The 24803-nt window shown below is 47.4% G+C and overlaps 1 protein-coding gene across 1 annotated transcript in view; it reads right to left on the reverse strand.

Annotated features, from left to right (window-relative positions):
* pcdh17 (protocadherin 17) overlaps positions 1–24803 on the reverse strand; it is a gene marked incomplete at both ends in the record, with an annotated part of 65359 nt that overhangs the window by 12074 nt on the left and 28482 nt on the right. Inside the window, 2 exons of the mRNA XM_080833789.1 lie at positions 23437–23609; positions 23949–24007. Of these exons, the coding sequence (XP_080689915.1) occupies positions 23437–23609; positions 23949–24007 (232 nt within the window). The remainder of the gene's footprint in view (positions 1–23436; positions 23610–23948; positions 24008–24803) is intronic.

Consider the following 24803-nt stretch of genomic DNA (forward strand, 5'->3'; position numbering starts at 1 on the left):
TTCTACTTTTTTTCTTTAGTCACTGTGTCAGGCATCACCTGCAGGCTGAAGGTTCTGGGAACAGTAACATGTGTGTGAGTGAGAGTGTGTGTGTGAGGGCGAGTCAGTGCACAGTGACACGCAGGGGAGCATCCACACCTCAGTTAGATGAGACTCAGGTTTCAAACACACACTCACACACAATTCTCTTCTACTGCAGTGAACTTGGCTATATACTTACTGGAAAAAAAACACAGTGAACATGCATGTATCTGTGTGTGTGTATTGCGAAATGCAAGTCTTGCGAGTCAGTGACACACTTCGTCACTCGCATTGAGAAAAACTTGAATTTCGCTTATTAAAGGTTGCATCTGGCCCTCAGCCTCCGTGGCACCTTTCCTTTCCTGCGTTCACGGCACAAAGTATTAACATTTAAAGCCTCACTCATCGCATGAGTCATAGTTCAATTAAAAATGGCAGCCCACAGCTTAAGTCCACGTTTTGAAAATGAAAAGCACTTGAAAAAAGGCATTTGGATACGATGGCACCAGAGAGGGACTCTTTTAATGTAATTACTCCCTCAAAAGGGCTTTCTCATAATGAACCACACACACACAAACACACACACACACACACACACCGAAGGAAAAAAATGGCGTCGCAAAAATCAGCTATCCATAGTGCAATCAGACTGAGCATGGGGGCTCCTTCAGTGAAACTGAAACTCTTGACCTGTTCAAATTCACAAAACTTTGAGCGAGAGAGAATGAGAGAGAGAGAAAGAGAGAGAGAGAGAGAGAGAGAGAGAGAGAGAGAGAGAGAGAGACAGAGATGCTAGAGCTGTGAAGCAGGTCAAAGTAAAAACCTTTACACATCTCTATCTTGTTAATCTCTCCGACTGGAACATTTCCTCTCTCAAACACATGGTTCTTTATCTCTCCTTCACTCTTCCGTAGAGGGACAGAACACGTTGCAAGTGTCACGGGTCTGTCAGTGTAATCACTCCCTAGCGTCCGAGAGGGAGGGGAGGATTACATGTCTGTCAATTATCTGCCATTCTAGCGGCCCACCACAGGACGGCTAGTCGACTCAACGAGATGCTCAATTTCCTTGATCGCTCATTAATAGCAGCAGAAGGCATTATCTCTTTCTTTCTCTTGTTCTTTTCATCACTCTTCCTTCTCTCCCTTCTTTTTTTGTTCTAGCTTTTGTATTGCCTTTAAATTTCTGCCTCTTGCTTGTCTTGGCCTAACCCTTGGCTTTCTGTCTGTATCTATCCTTTAGATGTTCAAGTTTTAGTCTTTCTGTCTTTTTTTGTCTGCTCTGTTTATCTTCCTTATTTGTTACTTTCCATCCAATCTTTTATTTTCTTCTGCTTTCCCTCTCTCTCTCTCTCTCTCTCTCTCTCTCACACACACACACACACACAAACACACACACCCCTCAGTCTAACACACTCCTTTTTACCCCTCCAGGCTAAGGTTGGACCTCTTAATGACGAAACATCCACGCTTGAGATGGCCACTGTTGCCACAAGGTGGTCGCCAAAGCCCTGACCTCAACTTACTGCAGCATGATGGAGAAGGGCAGGGAATATAGAGAGAGAAAGAAGGAAAGAGGGAGGGGGAGAGAAAGAGAAACAGAGAGAGAGAGAGAGAGAGAGAGAGAGAGAGAGAGAGAGAGAGAGAGAGAGGAAGGAGAGAAAATGGAGTAGAGAGAAAGAAGGGGGCACTTGAAGGTAACACAACTGCTCATTAAACACAGTCCCCCCCTTTGCGTCGTGAATTTATTCCTCTGTGCAGCCTCGCCTCTGTGCTGCTATCTGCTGGAGCCAAACGGTTCTCTGCCTTGGGCAAGGAAAGCGCTGACCTGTCAGGGTCCAACAGTTGCACAGCTCAGGGAGAGAGCGAGAGAGAGGGATAGGGAAAGAGAGGTAGAGAGAGAGAGAATTCTTCCATCATTTCCCGCGCCCTCCTTTGATGTAGCTGTAAACATGGCCATGGGGAATAAACTCTGCTAAAAAGCTCCATTGCCGTGGCAACAGCTGTGGGATGTTGAGGCAGGCTAGAGGATGGCCTCTTGCTTAAGGAGCTCCCGCGCCATAAGGAGATTTTTTTTCCTCCTCTCTCGATTTTTTTAACCCCCCCCCCCCATCCGCAATCTGCTGCTTTGGAATAGTAGAGGGGTGGGTGGGGGTGTTAGTTGCCCACGGGTAGGTGGGGCAGTTGAAGTCTACTCCCCACACAGATGCTTCGAGAGTGACAGCCCAAGCCTCACAGCAACATCCCCCCCCCCCCTCCCCCACGCTCTCAAGAAGCACAACATTCGCCCCCTCACATCACTTCCTGTTCCATGGCAGAGATGCCTGTCACTTTCTGAGGCCCATTCTTATGACATAATGACATGATGACACAAAAACACTACAGAGTGCGGCCTCACAGCACTTTTTTTATGTTCGCCCACGCTGATGTAAAGATGTAAACACACACACACACACACACACACACACACACAAACACACACACACACTCCTTCCTACTAACTCGAGAGGACGTGAGTATGAGTAAACAGTCGACCAGGCTCAGATCTCCACCTGAGCTCCCTCAGCTCGATCCTAATGCGTTTACACGGACAGAGACCACCAACACACTCCAGCTGTCCTCGCCAACCCAACCCACGTCCGTCTGGGGCAATGGGAGACAGGATGCGAGGAGGCCAATCGGAGGCCTGATCATTTCGACGTTTCATCTTCCTTTAAGCATATTAGCGTTCGCCGTCTAGACCGTGGACGATGAAACATATAGGTTTATATATTTATATAAATGCACACGTGGGCTCATAAATGGAATCGAATTAAAATGGCCGTGATTGACACAAATGCAATAAGAGACGATTAGTGCCGGACATTATTGAAGGATAATCGTCCTCATTTTTATTCTCGCTCGCCATATCAAATTTCTCGTCTGTTTTTTTTTCCTCCCTCTCTCTAACTCCCTTGCTTTCTTCCTCCCTCTCTTCTTAACTTCGTCTTGGTTTGCGAGCACTGCGGAGCTTACAAGCTCCACCAGTGTGCCGAAGTTCACTCAGAGTCCATCGCAATAAAAATAAAACATAAAAAAAAAATCATAAAAAGACCTTGCAGAAGCAAATTACTGGCTCTGCCGAAGGCCTATGGCCACTGGGAGTCGATTCAGTTCGGAGCAAATGGCGTTCTGGGTTCAGAGAAGTTGTGCAAGAAAGAAAAAAACACCAAATAAAACAGAGAAAAAAAATAGCGGGGGGTTGGAAAATCCACATCTCTGATTCATTGTGGCACGTTAAGATTAGGGTCAAAGAATAGGAGGCTTACAAAGGATAAGAATGGGATTATATGAGCTCAGAGATGTTAAATCACAGATCTGTGCACCGATCAAAACACCTGGGCTGTAAACAACCTCATGTAACATGTGTGTGTGTGGCATGCACCACTGCCCTCGACCCATCCAAACACACATTGATGAAAAAAGACACACCCCCCCCCCTCCCCTCCACACATACACAAAAGTCAGTGCCAATCCTTATGACGAGCATGGAGGAAGTGACATCGCCGCGGATGACCTCGTTCCTGAAAAGAAAGGGGCTTGGCGATTGGGCAGCTCTAAGCCCATTAGACTGGGATTAATGACACGAAGCAGCAGGAAGCTTCCGACTCGGAATTACAGATCGTCTTGGAATTAGGGCTTGGCAGTCCGATAAGATGACCCTGTCAGCACGTCTGGCCTCAGATCCACCCTGTTGGCAGATACGGATACAGACCCCCAATTCCTTTCAATTTAGACAGAATGCGACAAGATTAGGTTAGGTTAGGTCTTCACGCACGTGCGTGACAGAGGTCTTTGTGTTGTTTGTGTGTGATATCCTTTCGAGACATGAGATCAACAATTCAACACACATCCTGCTTAAAAGAGACAAATAAGTGCAATCTGACCGACCTGTGCTAAGCCACGCAGGGGATCATGCAAACAAACACAATCACAAACGGACAGACAAACAAATACGAACAACAACAACACAAACAACAACCCAGAGACAGTAGATCGCAGCTTTGGCTTAGAAGACTGTGACGGGAATTGTGGACATTTCCTCCACCACTAACTCCAAATACACAAACAAACAAACAAACAAACAAACAAACACACATAAACACACACACACATACACACACACACACATGTACCACCCCCAGCGGTACCCCCCAGGTGCCAGCCCACCAGAGCCGTGGTGTGGCAAACCTCTGGTGACAGCGTGAACGCCCGCGTGATTATTGGTCAGTGAGCAATGGCGAGCGCTCTGGAAACACTTGTCCTGTTGATGTAACAGCTGCACCGCGGCAACCAGACACAGGGGGTGATGGGGTGAGGCATGCTGGGAGCTCCTCCAAATTTGGGGGTGGGGTTGAGGGGGTCTATGGGGGCGGGTTGTAGCTGTTTTATTCTTGTTTTTTGTAGTTTTGTTGTTGATTTTTGTTCTCTTTCTCTCTCTTTGTCATATCGATTTTTTCAGGAGCAAATCACTAATTGGCACCTGGGCTCTAACACACAAGTGCTACCACCCCAGCTTCACTTGTGGCTTCAGGAGAGATGATAAACAACCTTTTCATTAAAGCAAGACAGACGATGAATAATTCATCAAATTAATAAACTACATAAATAAAATACCAACATAATAAATAAACTATTACCATAATATCAGCAGGGCACTGGGCGGTTGGCACGTGCCAGGGGGTCATCGTGGAGATGGGCATTGATTGTGTGACTAAGTGGGTATAGTGTGGCCAGGCCACACTCCACACCACTCAGCCATCACCCCCCCCCCCCGCCACACACACACACACACAAATACACTGAGTGAAGGGGACGCCGCTCCTACCTGCTCTTTAAATCCACGCCATTCTCCTCTGCTGTTGCCTAGCTACAGCCACAGTGGGTTTTTTACTATTCAGAGAGTGACTCTCTATCTTTTTTTTTCTTTCTCTCTCTCTCTCTCTCTCTCTCTCTCTCTCTCTCTGTCAGCACCTCTATCTGTGGGCATTATCACAATCTCCTGACTGGATTATCCTTCCGTCGCCCCCTTATCCAGCGCGACTCCACTCGGGGAAGGAAATCTAGAAGGGACACAGGGTTTCCTCCTTTACCCTTCATCTCTCCCTGCCTTCCTCCCTTCATCCCTCTCTCCTCTCCTCTGCCCTCTCATCCCTCTCTCCTCGCTGCTGCTGCACTCAGGATTTGTGGTTTTTAATCAAGGCGGATTTCCAGCACCTAGGGGACAGATGGCACACAGCCCCGCCGAGACAGTGACCACTAGGCACGAGGAGCGGCAGCACACACTCATTCAGTCTGCCTCTCTCTTACACACACACACACACACACACACACACACACACACACACACACACACACACACACACACACACACACACACACAGAAAGCCCCGCTGAGACACTGACCATTGGGCACAAGGAGCAGCAGCGCACATTCGTTCTGTGTGCCTCTCTCTTTCACACACACACACGCACACACACACACACGCACACACACACACACAGAAAGCCCCGCTGAGACACTGACCATTGGGCACAAGAAGCGGCAGCACACACTCGTTCAGTCTGCCTCTCTCTCACACACACACACACACACACACACACACACACACACACACACACACACACACACACACACACACACACACACACACACACACAGAAAGCCCCGCTGAGACACTGACCACTGGGCACAAGGAGCAGCAGCACACATTTGTTCTGTCTGCCTCTCTTTCACACACACACACACACACACACACACACACACACACACACACACACACACACACACACACACACATGCACACACACACACAAACACACAGAAAGCCCCGCTGAGGGACTGACCCCTGGGCACAAGGAGCAGAAGTAAGCTCTCTCTTTTACACACACACACATACATACATACAGGCACACACACACACAGACCCACTGGGACCACTGAGCTCTCTCTCTCTCTCTCTCTCTTGCTCTCTCTCTGTTCTTTCTTCTCTTCCTTCTCTCTCCCTTCTCTCTTTCTTCTATAAACCCACACAGTGCCCAACTGAGGCACTGACCACTGGGCACAAGAAGCAGCATAAGCAACACTCACACACACTGTTCCACTGAGGCGAGATCCTCATTAAATATACCAATATACGTATACACACACACACATACACACACACACACACACACACACACACACACACAAACATACACCCACGGCTGAAACAAGTTCCAATAATTTCAGTCCTTTTACACACACACACACACACACACACACACACACACACACACACACACACACACAACCTCACACACATGCATACACACACAAGTAATGAGTATCAGAGGGCGTGTAAATTACAGAGATACAGAATCTCCATAATTGATCCTCTGTGCAGGTCTAAGAGGCTCTGGCTCTGAAAGCCAAATTACAGTCTGCTCTTTTTTCCCCTCTCTCTCTCCATCTCCTTCCCTTCCTCCCTGCTCCTTCGCTTTCATTTGGATCAGTGTTTATTGCAGTTCGTACTTAAGGAAGTGGGTCTGATCCTTACAGTCAGAGGGAGGAAGAGGGAAGGACAGAGAGAGAGAGAGAGAGAGAGAGAGAGAAAGAGAGAGCGAGAGAGAGAGAGAGAGAATGACAAATAGAGGAAGCAGAATGAGAGTGAGGTAGAGAGAATGTCCTTTACATTCTGTTCTCTTAGTCTTGTTTTGATCGTACAGCCATGGAAGTAACACAACCACACAACCACCCACCCACCCACTCACAAGCACATACACGCACACACACACACACACACAGTGGTGAGACACTCCATGCTTGCAGGTACAGTCACAGGGGTGAGCAGTGATACAATGGCGGTGGCGATTAGAGCAGCCTCTCTCGCCCTCCTCTCACACTCCCACCATGCGACAGTTTAATTAACCGGCTCCCTTATCTTAATGCGCCAGGATCAAAATAAAAAAAGTAACAAGCCGAGGTTATCAGTGTGAAACACACACACACGCACACACACACACACACACACACACTCCAGGCAGTGTGAGAGTGACATTTCTGCGCCTGAATGGACAGACACAGAGTGAGGATGTGTGTGTGTGTGTTTATTTGTGTGATTTATATTAAAGAAACAGAGTCTATTCTCAGCAAAAAGACACACACAGCATAGCCCCATACTTGACATTATAAACAGGGCGGTGGACCCCACTTCAGTCAACTTGGACACACAACTAGAGTGTCTCAAGGTGACCACACACAAGACATGCTTCACATGGTGAGTTTATCAGAGTTGAAGAGCACTGGAGGCTGGAGATAGATTTTTCCAGAGCTTAATAAATGTTTGCCCAAGCTTAATGGTAATCATGATCGAGCTAGATAATGACTCGAGCACATTAGGACTCATGTTGCGGGTGCTGTCCAAATATATCATTAATCAGCTTGTCTCTATGCTACAATGAGGCCCAGCTCTGCTCTGCAACCTACCATGCACACACACACACACACACACACACACACACACACACACACACACACACACACACAAACACACTCGGGTCAAGGATTGAGATATGTGAGCTGCCTAAATGGGTTGGGTTAAATTGGTCTGGCTAGCTCTACCTGCCTCCTCTGAGTCGGAATCGAGTTGCCAAGCGCATATGTGTGAGTTTAGCATGTGTATGCGTGAGTGTGTGTGTGCTTGTGTGCAGTGTGTGTATACAGTAGCATGTGTGTAGTTTGTCTCCATGTGTGTGTGTGTGTGTGGTTGTGTGTGTGCGTGCCTCTAACCCCTGCCTGGCGCCCCACACTGGGCCGTTCTGTTGACAGCTTTCCTTTTGATTATTATTTGAACTGGGGGTGGCCCGCCGCCGGGGGGGGAACCAGGGAGGCCGCTGCTTAAGCAACCCCCCCACTGTGAGAGAACCTGCTGCCCCATCTTCTGCTCTTCCTCTATCAAGCTCCCTCTCTCCATCTCTCCACCCTGTCTCCCTCCTTATCTGTCTTTCTTTCTCTCTCTTTCCATCCCTCTCTCTTTTTAACCCTCTCCTCCTCACCCTCATATGCCCACCCTCCCCCCAAATATTTTCCAAATGAAGCTACAAGCTAGTCTCTAGTCCTTCACTGACGTACCTCTGACTTCTGCACCATAATTCTACCCACCAGCAACCCCCCCCCCCCCCCCCCAATGACATGTATATAAATATATAAAATATAAAATAATGACAAATGAACAACGACAAAAGGAACAAACGAAGGCCATGGAGAAGAAGGAAGGATGTTCACATTTGTATCCATCACCTCTCTGTTCCCTCCACCCTGCCAGCCTCTACCTCTCCCCCCTCCCCCCCCCCCCTCGTCTGTGGAAGAGACCATTATCTTTCCTACTGCAGGCAGGCTCCATCTAGACCAAGGCGAGTCACATCAAAAAGCAGAGAATGGGAAATAAGGAAAATGCTTGGAGTGCTTCTCAGGCTTTCACTCTTTAGGTGCGTAATATTGCACATTACTAACCCATATCGAGAGGAGCTCAGGGTGGGAGTGAGGAGAGGGAGAGAGAGAAAGAAAGAGAGAGAGAGAGAGAGAAAGAAAAAGAGTGGGAGGGATTCAAACACAGGGAGAGAAAGAGAAAAAATTGCTTCGGGTGATGGTAAATATTTATTCCTTTTCCAAGACTCTGCATAAACTATATCTACTTCCCCGCTTGTCAGAAGGTCTGGGCCTCCATCTTGATACCCCCCCAGCCAACGGGAGAATAACAATGACTCTACTTTACACACAGCGTTCCGCCACATCGGCGATCAACGTCGCTACATTGTCCTGGCTTTGGGACGGTGAGTGAGCGTGTGTGTGTGTGTGTGTGTGTGTGTGTGTGTGTCTGAGTGAGTGCTGCTGATATCAAAGAGAGAGAGAAAGACAGGGCGTCTCAGTGAAGACGATAATGCCAAGTCATTGGCTGGAGAGGTACTTCAAAGGTGCCCCAGCAAGTGATGCAATCCGGCCGCCGAATGAGACAGTTGACACAGCAGCTGCTGGTAAGGCAAGTCATCACTTTAAGTGCAGGGAGAATGTGTGAGATGAAGAGGGAGAGAGAGGGAGAGAGAGAGAGAGAGAGAGAGAGAGTGGAGATGGAGCGAGAGAATAACTGCTGTTATTCTTTCATCATTATTACTGTTGTACTGTCATTCCATTCCTTTAGCAACACTGAATTTAAACAGGAATTGAAAGGAATTAAGAGAGAGAGAGGGAGAGAGAGAGAGAGTGTGTGACTGTTTGTCATAAGCCTCATTCTTCAATTTCCCTTTGAAAGAGTGGGAAAAATGACAGTGGAAGACAGAAACAGCTAGATAGAAACAGAGAGCAAGAAAAAAGCGAAAGAGAGAGAGAGTAAAAAAAGAGAGATAGGGCAGCCTTAAAGCATCTCTTCAGAAAGGGGCCCGCTTGCTTCACCCACACCCCCTCACCAGGCCCCTCCTGCCTGACAGTAAGCCATTTCCATGGGCCACACGTTTGAACTCGTCTTCAGCGCCGCGCTCTGACCCTGTACGCACGCTGATCGATAAGAGCTCCCCTCACTTCGCTCCTGCTCGCCCTTCCTCTCCGTTTGAGGAGGTTAAGAGGCTGTTTGGCAGCGGGGCCACACTGGCGAGGGCCTGGTTGTTTTTAAACTACGCTCTTTTGGAGAGAGAGAGAGAGAGAGAGAGAGAGAGAGAGAGAGAGAGAGAGAGAGAGAGAGAGAGAGAGAGAGAGAGAGAGAGAGAGAGAGTGAAAGAGCGCTCTGGTACAGTGGGGAAGGATTTCACTTGCCATTGGAATACAGATGTACAAGCTGCGCGTGTAGGCTTACACACTTGCTAATAGATATAAACACACACACACAAGCCGAGTTAATTCATCTCACAACTAAGGGGCCCAGGGGTCACCTTGAGCCATTAGTTCGGTTCGTTTTGTTGATGTGAGAGCTATTTTCCAAACTTGGGTGTGCTTAAACTTAATAAATGGGAAATCATTCGTTGACATGCAGTTTAATAAAACGCTTAAAAGCCTTAAAAGTATTGATGACATGCTAACATTGCACTCAAGTTCGGACTAGCAAAACTGACTGAACGTGAAGACAGCCTAACTCACAAACACATACCAACCACCACTTTGAAGTCTGACATATTAAAACCAACGACATACAAACACTTGCATGGGTACACATCAGCACACAAGCTCAGGTACAGACGTACACACACACACACACACACACACACACACGACTGTGATGAAGACAGAGGACAGATGGGAAGGGGTGGCAAACAGCCAGGAAGTGATGGCATATCATAATAATCTCCTTCTGGGTGTCCTCAGAGGCTCTGTGTGTGTGTGACTGTGTGTGTGTGTGTGACTGTGTGTGTGTGTGTGTGTGTGTGTGTGTGTGTGTGTGTGTGTGTGTGTGTGTGTGTGTGTGTGTGTGTGTGTGTGCTGAGCCCGTGCTCTGGGAGAGTGGCCACAGCTCTGTCAGGCTGTAGCCTCTCCCATGCCATAATTACACCCTGTGCCTGCTCTGTTGCCAACAGGCTCCACACTACAAACTCAACTCACACAAACACCTTACACACACACACACACACACACACACACACACACACACACACACACACACACACACACACACACACACACACACACACACACACACACACACGCTGCAGTTCCACTGCAGGCCAGGGGGGATCTCTCCACACTGAGTGTGTGTTTTCTGACCTGGTACACAGGCAGCTGAAATGTAAGCTCCTCTGTCTGCTGTTTACAGCGGGTGAGTGACCAATCAGAGAGAGAGGCTGCATGGCCATACTGTGCCATCTCTGATTATGATTGGCTCTCCCAGAGAATGGGTGAGAGAGGTGAACAGTGAGACAGGATAACAAGATGGGGGGGGGGGGCTGATCATGGGCACAGGCAGCCGGAGAGGAGCAGAGAAAGACATAGGGAGAGGGAGACAGAATGGGACAAAGTGAGAGACAGACAGACAGACATAAAAAGACAGTGGGAATAAGACGACAGGGGGAGAGAGAGCAGGCAGAAAACGTGCTCACTGCATAACAACACATGTTTATTTCTTTCAATGAAAAGGAGAAAAGACACCGTGAGAATCTGTTAAAAAATTATGAATTAAGAGCTTCTCTCCAAAAGTGGCTATTCTCCAAAAGTGTGAAAATGTGTGTGTGTGTGTGTGTGTTCTTTTGTAATTTCACACAAAGCAAAAAGGTTGTTTTCTCAGTTATCAGATTGTTTGTACTGCAAATATGCATGACTAACCCAAGCTGTGTTACGGTGTCCTCACACACAAACACACTCACACACAAACACGCATACATACACACAAACACACACCCATCCCGCCGACGCATCTTTTTTCCTTTGTCTGTGAGGAAAGTGCTGTTCTGCATTATCTCATCGGTGGTCTTAATAGGTTGTTAATTAAGAGGAGGGTAATTATACACCCAACAATGCTTTCAAGCAAAAGGTTAAAACTGAAATTTGCAACGCACTGCCCGGGGGATACAGCCACAGCTTTAATTACTCCAACATATGTGTGCTTTAGCTCTGTTCTGGAGGCAGCCATCAGCGGAAACAGACGTGAACTTAGCTTTCGGAAAAAAATGAGAGAAAAGCATTTTATTAATCTGTTGCACCAGATTGAGGTTGTAATCTTTTGGCTTCTGCCACCGCTGGCACAAGGGGGAAACGGTCTAGTTAAAACGACAATGAGTTGGCATGAGTGATTGATTTACACATAAACACAGAGAGATAGACAGACAGACATACCGACATACCGCCAGCAACACACACCGAAACTGATGGTGGGGGAGTGTACACTGTAAACACAGGGTAGTGTTTTCACGGTAAACAATGGGGCAATCATTTGTTTCTCGGCCTGTGTGTGTGTGTGCGCCGCGCGCGTGTGTGTGTGTGTGTGTGTGTGTGTGTGTGTTGCTGCCAGGCAGAATGCAGTGCACCACTTGTTGTTCTCCCACCTGCTCTTTGGTCCAGATAAGTCCAGGTAAAGGAGAAAGTCTTCCCACTGAAACCATTCTAGCGGGTTTGACAGGCCCCTTCTGACATGTGAACGAACATGATGAGCCGCCTCCACAGCCTCCCAGAGGATACCCATGTCAATGTGTGTGTGTGTGTGTAAGTGTGTGTGTGTGTGTGTCCTCGTCCGAAGGGGGATCATTAGCTGCTGATACACTGCAGAGACGTTGAATTTCCATACCGGTTGCAAATGCTAATGTGGGGGGCTCCACATTGGTCCAATTAAAGAAGACGTCGCCACTGATGCCATTGATTATATTTCACTTAAAACACCCTCACTCATCAAACCGCTACAAGAGAGATGGCCTTCCCAGGTTGCCGGCTGGCCTTTATAAGCACTTAACAATTTTTCCAACCTTTAAGTCAAAAAACGGAAGCCGCTTAAAAAATGATAAGGTCACAGACTAATCACCCTACAGCGAGCAACCTGAGGCCGATGGGGAAGAGGGGGTATGAGTTGGGGACGATTGCTAAGGAGTACGGAGGCTCTGGCCAATTATGGGGGCCGTTGCCACCATCTCAGGTAGCGGGGAAATGAGATGGAGGTCTGGTGGAGGGGGAGCGAGCGGTGGGATTAGTTCCTCCTAATTTCATCATTATGCCACGGGGCCGGGGCGAGGAGAAGATGAAGAGGAAGAAGAAGACAAGATCGAAAGGCCAGTTGCAGAGCGTTTAGAGATCTCTCGCCAATAACGAGATCTCATTACCGGACAAAAAAAAAAGAAGAAAAAGGAAGAGAGAGAGAGAGAGAGAGAGAGAGAATATTAAAGAGAGGTGACCAGAGGAATGTGTGGCCCTCAAAGTCCTTGAACACCGTCACCCTCCCGCACCAACACCCTTGCATAATCGCAATGGGAGGAGTGAGTCGTAACAGTTCTGCAGGATGAATAAGTCATTACTTACGCAAACACTCAGTAATTAGTCACCATAGTGACAAGAGCACAGAGCGAAATGTCAGAGATTTATGGCCCTGCTCCCCGAATAAGCACGGAGATTTATCCTGGAGTCATCGCACCCAAATATCAGCATGAGCTCGTAGAGTTTAGTGCCGCGGAGTCCTCATCCCAGGGCCCTCGCAGCTGTAAATGATAGCGAGTTTTAGCGCCTCAGACTTTCGACCTCCCTGAGGGCCGGAGGACACAGAGGGAGGGCCTACGGGGTGACGGACGTCTCTGAAACCCTCTGAGAAACAAGGACACCCGGGGGATATGTGACCCCGCCAAATGAGAATCCACTTGAGATAATGGAATTTTAATAAAAAGTTTGTTGCATTGAAAATGAGTAGCGAGTAATCCCTCGAAAATCTGCAGTAATGAGGGAGGCAAAATCGTAAGACTGCAATATTACCCTTTAAAGACTGGCAGAGCCGGGAGTAGATTAGCGTTAAGGCGGCTTTGTTGGGGCTGCCACCGAGGCTGTCTCTCTCAACACGGGCAAAGGAGGTGGAAGCAGGGAGAGAAAGATGAGAGAGAGAGAGAGAAAGAGAGAGAGAGAGATGAGAGGGAGAAAAAAATAAAAAAAGATTCGCTCTGACTTTGAGTGATAACTCCAACGTCATTCCAGATTGCTCTGTCTTCTAATTTCCCAGTCCAAATGTTGCAGCTGACACTTCCATGCATCAACGTGCGTGAGTGTGTGTGTCTGTGTGTGTGATTGTGCCGTCTTGTGTTTGTGTGTGTTTCACTTCTAATGAATCCGCAGTCTGGCTTTTTTTGTTACACTGAAAGTGAAAGCCAACTTTTTGAACTGCCTTGGGGCCATTCCTCTTGTTTCCGCGAACCACCTTTTTCCATCTCCGAGGGGATTTAAGGTGAGCTGCATCTTTTATATACAGTTGCAGCCAAGGTAGAGCACAAAAACAAACAAAAAAAAATCTAAAAAATAAATAAGGAAAACAATGTACAAAATTAACAATGTAAAAAACGAGGCGAGTATCCTGGCAATTTTTTGCTAAACGCGATGATCTGAGGATGTCATTACTGGTCTTGCTAAGGGATGAAAATGCGTCAGGACTTAGGTGTGAAGTCCAATCATCTGTGTCTCGCCAGGGATAAAAATAACAAACAGAAAGCATTCAAATCAGCATGATGCAGCCCAGGCACACACAGCGCCGTGGAAAAGTGAGGGAAGAGAGAGAGAGAGAGAGAGAGAGAGAGAGAGAGAGAGAGAGAGGGGGAGAGAGAGACGAGAGAAAAAAGAGCACGTCAAAGCTGAACGCTGAGATGGAGAGCGGTGGCTTAATGAAAAACATCAACAGGGTGACGGAGACCTGGACAGGAGGAGTCTGTTAGCCATAAATCACATCCTCTGAGCCAGCTACACACACACAAAAACACACACACACACACACACACACACACTCACACACACACACTCTCAAACACAAACAACAACAACACACACTCTCAAACACAAACAACAACACACATATACACCCTGAGAATAAGTTTCTCCATCCAAGACAAAACTTGCCAAATAACGCATGCACACACACACACACACACACACATATTCCCAAGACGAATCACAAACGATACTGCGGGGAAGCAGATGTGTGTCTAAACAACGTCTTCATTCCGATGAAGCCGCAATCGCTTTGATTAATCATATTTAATGGACAGATGTGACAATGGAGAAGGGAACAACAATCACCCATATGCTACCTGTTTGGGACGGTGGTGCCGCCCGCGTGTGAATGCTGTAATTAAATTGTTCTCAGCGATGACGCTGGCAACAGATGTCCGCCCATTAACACAAGCTGGAGATAAGATAAGCTTACCCGGTATTAAAACAATTAAAAAAAGGGTGCTAAAACCCTAAAGCAATATGCCTGCAAAAAAGCCTGCCATTGTTCAGAATTCAGGGGCATTTTGAGAATGATGAACAATCCAAATTAGATCTGATGTTAGAGGAAGCAGAGAGTTCTGAATAATCGCTCTATAGAAAGGCCAGTGTCAAAGGTAATACTAGTGAAGGAACGGACTGACTGCCTGTCTGATGCCTTTACAAAACTCATACACTAGGCTCAAGACAGACAGGCTCCCGTTGCTGTGAAGTGAGCCTGCAGAGTGTGTGTATGTGTGTGTGTGTGTGTGTGTGATCTACAGTCCGGGTGTGGGGGCTCAAACTCCATTCGTCCATTCTCCTACTTCATTTTCTCCACTTATAGATGCCTCCAGAGCTCTGCTACCATTGTTTAAAGTGGCAGTGTGATCCTGAGATGGGGGATAATTGCATTGCCAGTGATCTGTAACCGTTATGAGTGAAGCGCCCCCCCCGTTCCCAAAGGGACTGCGAGACCTGCCATTCTCTGGAACTGCCCTCTGCTTGAGTGTATATATGTTTGTGTGTGTACATACTTGTATATGGTGCACATCTGCGATATCATCATGTTTCCGAAATGAGAACACCTCATACTTTTCAACTGAGTGCTAATTGGCAGATTCGCTTTCTTTTTCCTTTTTTTCCAGCTTTTTCCTGACGGGTGGAAGAATAAAGTGGAATGGCCCTCCTCCCTCCAAATCGAAACGTGTTGGCCTATCTGTCGCACTCGAGGAGTGTTTTCAAAGTCATTTAAGCTGACTGCAAATCAATGACGTTATTGCAATGCATTTGCCAATGTCACGGTTCCCGGTGACAGCTCAAGCTCACGAGAAGCGAAGAAAGCAATAATCATAATCATAGCATGCTGACAAGAAATTACCCCTCTGTCTGCTTCCAATATATGCTCCGAAAGAAGGCCAAGCGCGACAAACAATCACGCCCGTCATCAAGGCTCCGGGCGTCCAAAGCGGCACTTTCCTCCGACCCGCAAAAAAACAACAACATTAGGTCGCTGGGGACTCGGCATTGGTGACAAGGCAGGGAGCCAGCTTTGATAAGGCGACAGAGCTCCAATTTCCTGGCAGAATTATTTGTGCGTCAGCTATGGGGAGAGACCAATGGCGAAGTAAGGCACTTATGTGATATTTTACATATATTGCAGTGACAGAAAAAAGTAACTTGCCCATTCATTGTGTTCAAATATGGGGAGCGATATGCAATCCACGGTAGCTATTTTGACATTATTAGGGCATGCTTGCAATTTTGAGTTGGAAATGGTATTTGAGTGTGAACTGGCATTAAAATCTGTCTTTGCCTTGAGTGACTGTCACTCCAGACACTTTGAGGAAGGAAATTTATTTTCTTTTCAGAGGTGTGGGGTTGGGGAGAGGTGGGAGACAGCTCTTACATTCCCAAAACATCTTGTAGCGCTGTGTGTGTGTGTGTGTGTGTGTGTGTGTGTGTGTGCATATGTCTTGCACACATCCTATCAGAACAGCTCCACGCCACAACGATTTCCATTAAAGTCTCGCTCAGACGAGGCCCCTCAAACCACCAACATACACCTTTCTGATGCATTTGCATAAAACCCGGGGCTTAATCTGGGCAAGCAAAGATGTGCGGAAAAAAAGGCCTCTCAACTGAATGGCGTGGCAAGGACAGGATATCTAAAGAGTCGTGTCTCGGAAGAGAAGACTCAAGCTGTCTACCGCAATCCGAAACAAATACTGCGTTCACACGTTGTCATAGACAAAGATATCTCAGTGTTTCGACAGGTGAGAGTAACTCAGAAATTAGCAAACACACCTAGTTGGAAACTAGGCATACCATGGTATATTTACTGGAGATATTTTCCAGCCTTTGCAAAAATTGCAAGCATGCCTTATATCTCACAAAAAAAAGACAGATGTTGACTTTCTCAGTTGAGAGGAAGCCTGCCGTTAGCACGGTAAGAAGTGATAACAAGCAGCCTACGTCTGATCCTAACAGGTGGAGTCTACTTGCGTCACCTCACCTGTCACATGGGCTCTGGGACAACAAACAAACAAATAAATAAACAAAAACAACAAATTATGTGAGCTCTTGAGCGTGCAAAATAGTTTTCTTCAAGATGTCACTCCATCATTGATCCTCTCCTAATGACTAAAACTCACAGCTGTTTAGAGACTCCGGAGAATGGTTAGAGAGTGTGTTTGCCACACAGTCACACACCCGCACACACACACTTTCTTTCTGCATCCTACCCAAGTACAAAAAAGTCTGCATTTAATGAAATATAGCATTTACACTAACATTTGTACTAGCATTTATACTACTAGAAATGTACATACTTTCACTCTCTACAGCCACCTACTTATGAGCTACATTGGCCAATGAAAAGCGATGAAAGAGTGAGCGCCCCACATATTGATTAAAGTTTCTGTGATGGAGCGGCATGCTGGAGGACACACACACAGATACACACACACAGACACGCACACACACACACACACACACACACACACACACACACACACACACACACACACACACACACACACACACACACACACACACACACACACACACACACAGAAATGCACACACAGGCAGTCGAAGAAAGTAACAGTGACTGCTGGTCTATGGAGCACTAAACCCAGCAGCAGCATATTCAATCCAATCCATTGGCACAGCCACAGTGAATCAATCAACCAATGCTCCCAGGTAGTCTCAACACAATCATTTGGGTGTGTGTGTGTGTGTGTGTGTGTGTGTGTGTGTGTGTGTGTGTGTGTCTGATAGACCATGACATCTATCTGCTCCCTGTTCTATATACCCTGATGTGGCTTGGAGAGAGATTCCGATTACCATGCAGCAAAATAACAGGGGGTGGGGGCTCAATATCATGATGTCTTTCTCTCTCTCTCTCTCTCTATCCCTCTCTCTTTCTGATTCCATTCCATCTTCCGTTTCCATTCTCACTCTTTCCATCCTCGCTTTCCTTATTCTTCTCCCTCTCTCCTTTTACCTCCCATTACATTATGTTTATGTTGCTATTCCACTTCTTAAAAGCCTTTAGTATGGCCATACAAACCCCAACCTTCCTATCTCTTTCTCTCTGTCTCTCTCTCTCTCTCTCTCTCATCTCTCTCTCTCTCTCTCTCTCTCGCCTGTCCATTCCTCTGTAATTTCACTATGATAGCCTACCACTGCAGACTGTAGAAGAAGCAGAACAGGAAGAGACGTGAGACAATTAGATTATTCTATGCCAATCACAGCCAATCAGGAGAGGTCACCCCAAACACTTACTCTATAATCACACACACACACACAAACACACAGACACACACACACACACACACACAGACACACACACACACACAGACACACACACACACACACACACACACACACAAAGCATCCTCTCTGTCTCCGTTGGGTAGAGTGTGCATGTGATCTCTAAGTGTGTCTGTATGCGCGTGTGTGTGTGAGAACAGGCAGTGGGACTAAGCATCTGTCTACAAGCAGCTCTCTGCATTAAGACACCCCCCCATTAAGAAGAGTAAAGATGGAACCCATTTGTAGCATTCATCCCCTTCATGAACACCCCACTACTCATCTAAACACTGTTTCAGTCATCATAGCATGAAGACAGTGGCCCCTCACAAAACATCCACACACTAGAGAGAGAGAGAGAGAGAGGGAGAGAGAGCGAGAGAGAGAGAGAGAGAGAGGGAAAGGATGAAGTAGAACAAGAAAGAGGAGAAGAGGGAAGTAAGGGTGGGGAGAGGAGAGGAGAGGAGAGGAGAGGAGAAAGCACCACAGATCGGGAACACAAGGAGGGGGGGCCAGGGCACAGCGTGTTTGTTCAAATGGCAATTGAAACTCTAATCCAATTACACTAGCAATTCAGCAAGGAGAAAGGATTAAAAATGAGAGAAAGAGTGAGAGAGAGACGGAGAGAGAGAGAGAGAAAAAGAAATCACGCACAAAGGGAAAAAGAGACATATAAACATATGCGGCTGAAACCTAAGGCACAGGCAGTCCCCAGCAGTGATGCGGGAGCATCTGTGGTCCATGAGGAAGCTGAACCACTTGCTCAGAACACTTGTAGTTCTTCACTGTTGCCATTTCTGGGAGTGGGTGGAGGTTGGGGGGGGGGGGATGGTGAGGGGGGGGGGGGGGGGGGGGGGGGGTGCTGCGGGCTGCATGCTCTGACCTGGCGGGACTGGGTAAAAAATAGACCCTAATTGGGGTGGATGGTGTGTGTGTGTGTGTGTGTGTGTGTGTGTGTGTACAAGTGTGTATATATATATATGCGTCTGCCAGTGTGTCTGTGTCTGTGTGTGCGCACACGAGTAGCAATGCAGTGGAGATCTCTGACCTCCTCTCAACTCACACTGTTTATTTATATGTGCACTGGAGCCTCGAGGCCTGCCTCAGCACTCGGAGTGAATTACCTACACACACGTACACACACACACATACACACACTTCTTATATACACAAAACACACACACACACACACACACACACACATACAAGTACACACGAATACCCATGCTTCTTATAAACACAAATACACACACACATACATACACACACTTCTTATACACACAAAACACACACACGCACACATAGAAGTACACACGAATACCCATGCTTCTTATAAACACAAATACACACACACATACATACACACACTTCTTATACACACAAAACACACACACGCACACATAGAAGTACACACGAATACCCATGCTTCTTATAAACACAAATACACACACATACAAACACACACACATACATACGGAGCCTGCAGCACAGAAAACTGAACAGACTGTACAGGCAATGAAAGGGAAGATAGAAGACGACAGGAAAGAATAGAACAGAGGAGAGAGAGATGGCAGAAGTGAACAGATGGGGAAAAATAGAATAAACGGTCAAATAAAAGAGGAGAGAAAAATGAAATGAAATGAAAAAGAAAGAGCGAGAAGAAAGAGTGAAAGAGAGAGCTGGGGTGGTTTCTTATTCTCTGTATTTAAGCATTACATGGGGGAAGTGTGCACATTTACATACCAAGGGCTCTCAAGCAACGGGCCTTCATAAGTTTAACACAAACTCACACCAGGAGCATACATATTCAAGAGACATTCATGCCGTTAAAATTAGCTGCTATTCCCGCTCTCTGCTTTTAGGGGGAGGTGTGTATGTGTGTGGATGTGTGTGCATCTGTGTGTGTGTGTATACCCTATCTGTGAGTGTGCACTCTCCTGTGGCTGTATGTATTAGTGTGACAGTCTAAAACCTTTCCTTCCCTTGTCGGACAGTATGAAGCTTGATCATCTAAATTATGCAGGGGAGACCATTACAGGAGGAGGCACACTTACATAAACACACACACATAATACACACACACACACACACACACACACACACACACACACACACATAATACACACACACACACATACATAATACACAGAGCTGGTAGAACACTAACATATGGGGGTAGCTAACATATGTCACACCAACAGACAAATGGAATGAGAGGAGCATGGATAGAGTGGGTTTTTCATCTCACTGGAGTAGACCCTTGTCTCTAAAGGGCCCAGGTCAATCTCCCCAGCCTTCACCTAGGGTGCCTCTCTGTCTCCCCCCTCCCCCTCTGAGGCTGGTGGCTGGCCAGCAGCCAGCTCCACCACCACCTCCGCCTCCAGTCCCACCTCCAGCCCCAGCTGCTGCGAGTGGACCAGCCCAGGCAGGCAGGCAGGCAGGCAGGCAGGCAGGCAGGCAGGCAGGCAGGCAGGCAGGCAGGCAGGCAGGCAGGCAGGCAGGCAGGCAGGCAGGCAGGCAGGCAGGCAGGCAGGCAGGCAGGCAGGCAGGCAGGCAGGCAGGCAGGCAGGCAGGCCGCACGAGAGTGTTATTGGCAAAACAGGCCCAGCTGCAGACAGTTTAACAGCCCTATAGCACCTCTCGCCGCAAATCAATGCTCGGAGAGAGAGGGAGGGAGGGAGGGGGTGGTGATGGTAGGGGGATGACCAGGGGATAGAGAGGGTAGGAGACAAGGATCAAGAGAGAGAGAGAGTGGGCAAAGGGGAGAGAGGTAGCGGAGAGAGAGAGAAAGAGAGAGAAGGAGAAGGGTTAAGGGGGGGAGAGAGGTGAGGTTACATACGGCATTGAATACTCCAGTCTGTTCGGTGAGGAGATGAACTGATACTTCACACTCGCGACGCCTGTCTAAGGCTGGGTGTCACGTTTAAAAACACACACATACACACACACACCCACAAAAGGTAACTACATAACAGCTATGTAACACCTTCATTAATGAATTAAAACAGCGCCATGGCAAAGTCGGGGTGATATATTACTCCAGAGGTGGCTGACCTGAGTGCAGGTGGATAGCTGTTGCATTTACACACACACACACACACACACACACACACACACACACACACACACACACACACACACACACACACACACACACACACACACACACACACACACGGCAAGCAATTCATCCCCTCACCAGAGTGTGTGCACATTTGGGAATTTAGGGGTGTGTGAAGTGGGGTTAGAGGATGACATGCTGGTTGTCTGACATGCCGTCGCTGTTTCACTCACACACACACACACACACACACACACACTTGCCTGCTGGCGTCACAGCGATAAAGTGGCTAATTTGCCGCTTCTCTCAGTCCGCTCGCATGCCCCATTAAGTGGCTACATTCTCCAAATCTCAAACATATGGCCTGCCGTAATTGGCCAATTTCTCTTGCCAATGTGTTTGTTCCATCTCCGTGAAAATCCCGGTGAAACAGGCAAAAAACAAAACACACGCTCACAGAAAAAAAAAAAAAACCCCTACACACCCACATGGCATAATCAAGGCACACAAAATAGGCTATGGAACTCTTTCCCTCTCACCCTCTGTTCTCCCTCGGTTCTTGGTTCTCCTCAGAAAAAAAGAACATCCCCTCTCTATTGATTAATTGTACTATTATATTTGATTTATGACTCTCTTTAGTTCTTTCGTTCCTAGGGTTTCTTTCTTTCCACACTCTCTCTCCCCCTCCCTCTCTTTCATTTTCTAGAGAATTCTCTTCAGAGGGTTTCAGCTTCTGTGTAATAGCTTTAAACATGACTTCTGAGTCTGTGGGACGGGTCCTGATACAAAACTCCAACATCGTCCCAAGCACTCACCAGCACGATACACACTCTTACACACACACACACACACACACACACACACTCCCAGTGGTGCTGCTACAGCAAGCAGGAGGGGACACGCTTCCTCCGCTGAGTTATTGTTCTACACATGTCGCATGTAATTTGTCCCGCCAAAAGCGCTTAGGATAATTATCCATTTTTAATGGCGGGGAGAGCGCGCGCCGGAGGAGGACGGGCGGCTAAGTCGTTTCCCGTGTTCGCTGATGAAAGTTTTAGCGGGTGACGGCGCAGGCTGCCTCCCTGGCGAAGCCAAACACAGGACCTAAAGAGGCCTGCCTTATGAAAGCATAATGGGCCCCGTCTGCTCGGATAAACTGAAGACGACCACGGGGCCGCAACGCAATGTTTTTTTTACACACGCTGAAAAAATATCAATAAATAAAAAGTGAGTGAATGAAGGGAGGAAACAGAAAGAACAATACAACTGATGGGAGGTTAGAATGAGAGATGAGGAAAAGAGGAGAAGAATGGTCAATTAGGCAGAAAAAGAGAGATACGTAGATACAGTTAGATAGAGGCAGAGATAGAGCGAGACGAAGAACAAAAGATTGAGGAAAAATTAGCCTTTTGTCGGGAAAGACGAGAAATGTGAAGAACAGAGAATGAGAATGAAAGCAAGAAAACATGTTTTGAATGAGCAACATCAACCACATGATTAGAGATTGGGTGTGTGCGATTGTGTGATGAGAACAAGACAACACCAAAGCCTTGGCAAAGACTCCGGACAGCTATTCCGGGCAAACAAGATCAGGCTCCAATCTAAATGAATGGGTAGAGATCCGTGACTCGACATAAGATGGACTTTTTTCCTCGTGTTCCATTTGCTTACTACGCATGCACCAAATTTTGCAGTGTGGCTATTGCTATGGTAACGGTGGAAATAAACAGAACGTTCAGGTGAGGCGAAACATCAGTAATCAGTAATGCCGTTTCCAACAATGTGATTGGCTAGCCTCCCTTATCTTTGATACCACCCTCCACCAGCAACTTCTCTTGTGGATATATTTGTGTTTGTGTATGTGTGTGTGTGTGTGCGTGCGTGTGTGTGAGTGCGCCTCTGTATGAAACATGTCATAAACAGACAGAATAGGAGCACACAGTCATTTTCATTCAGCACAGGTGTGTGTGTTTGTATGTATTTGTGTGTGTACATGTGTGTGCATGTGTGTGTGTATCTGATTCTCCTTCAGCACGCATACGTGTAAGTATCAGTGTGTGTGTGTGTGTGTGTGAGATTGTGTGTGTGCACATATATATAACAGCACAGCCACTCACCTTGCTCCAGTAGCTGTGTTTTGGGGCCTGCTGCTTTCAGCTTGAGCGCCTCCTTGGCCGACATGTCACAGCACGAGCCTTTATTAGTGTCCTGGTCGCTGTCGGCCTGGTCGCTGTCGCCATGGCCACTGTCACGGAGGCTGGCCCGCTCGGGGTCTTTGAATGTCGAGCTGCTGCACGGGGCCGCAAGACAAGAAGGAGAGAGTGAACCACCCCAGGAAAAAGTAGAAGAACAAGAAGTCTCAAAGTGTAGCCTATGCGTGTGTGTACGTGTATGCGTGAGTGTATGTGTGTATGTGTGTGTGTGTGTGTGGGGGGGGGGTGAATGCGTGTGTGTGTGTGTGTGTGTGTGTGTGTAGGTCTTTGTATGTGCGTACGTGTGTGTATAAGCTTGACCAGGTGTAATCGGTTCTAATGTGGGGGTCTGGGGATGCGGGGTGGGTGGGGTGGCGGTGGTGGGGGGTTCAGACTCTGACAGGCCACGCATGAGCAGGCCATTTAATAGCCCTTACCTTTGAACAAACTGCTGCCTGCTCCCCATGTAATTGGGCTCAGCGGGGAAATTGTCTGTCTGTGAAGGAGAGAGAGAGAGAGAGAGAGAGAGAGGGAGAGAGAGGGAGAGAGAGAAACAGAGACAGGTTAGGTGCTGTGTGCGTGACACCAAAATGGGTCCTAGTGTGCAACATGATCTCCTGGTGAACAAGTGATGATTAATAAATGAGAGAGATGGCAGGCAAGAGAGGGAGGAGGAGGAGGAGGAGGAGGAGGAGGAGGAGGAGGAAGAGGAGGGGGAGAGAAAGGGACAGGTGTGAGCCTCCTGTAATCCTCAGATTTGTACAGTTTAACGACTCGGGGAAAAAAACATGCTCATTAAAACACTCCAAACATTCACAATTCAAACGCTTTGAACTCTACACGACCTGCTGTGGGGAGAGAGAGAGAGAGAGAAGGGGGGAGAAAGAGAGAGAAGGGGGGAGAAAGAGAGGAAGGGGGGAAGGGAGGGAGAGAGAGATATAAAATACAGCAGAGAGGAAGAGCTTCTTTGGAGAGCTGGGGGCCATGGTAACCATGACGAGCTCACACTGGGAGGAGGTGGGGTGTGAGCAGCTTCACACAGTGTGTGTATGTGTGTGTGTGAGAGAGAGAAAGAGGAGGGTAGATTTGTGTGTAGCTATGTGTGCACTACATGTATGGATGAGGGACTGAGAACAGTGCTGTCTCTATAGGCAAAGAGGGGAAAGGATCAAAGGGTGACCATGGAAATGTAGGCGTGAGAGAGAAAGAGAATATGTGTGTGTGTGTGTGTGTGTGTGTGTGTGTGTGTGTCATGTGAGAGCGCTAGTGAATAATGTATGGCCATACTTGGC

The sequence above is a fragment of the Sprattus sprattus genome (assembly GCF_963457725.1).
Source record: "Sprattus sprattus genome assembly, chromosome: 3".
NCBI lineage: Eukaryota > Metazoa > Chordata > Actinopteri > Clupeiformes > Clupeidae > Sprattus > Sprattus sprattus.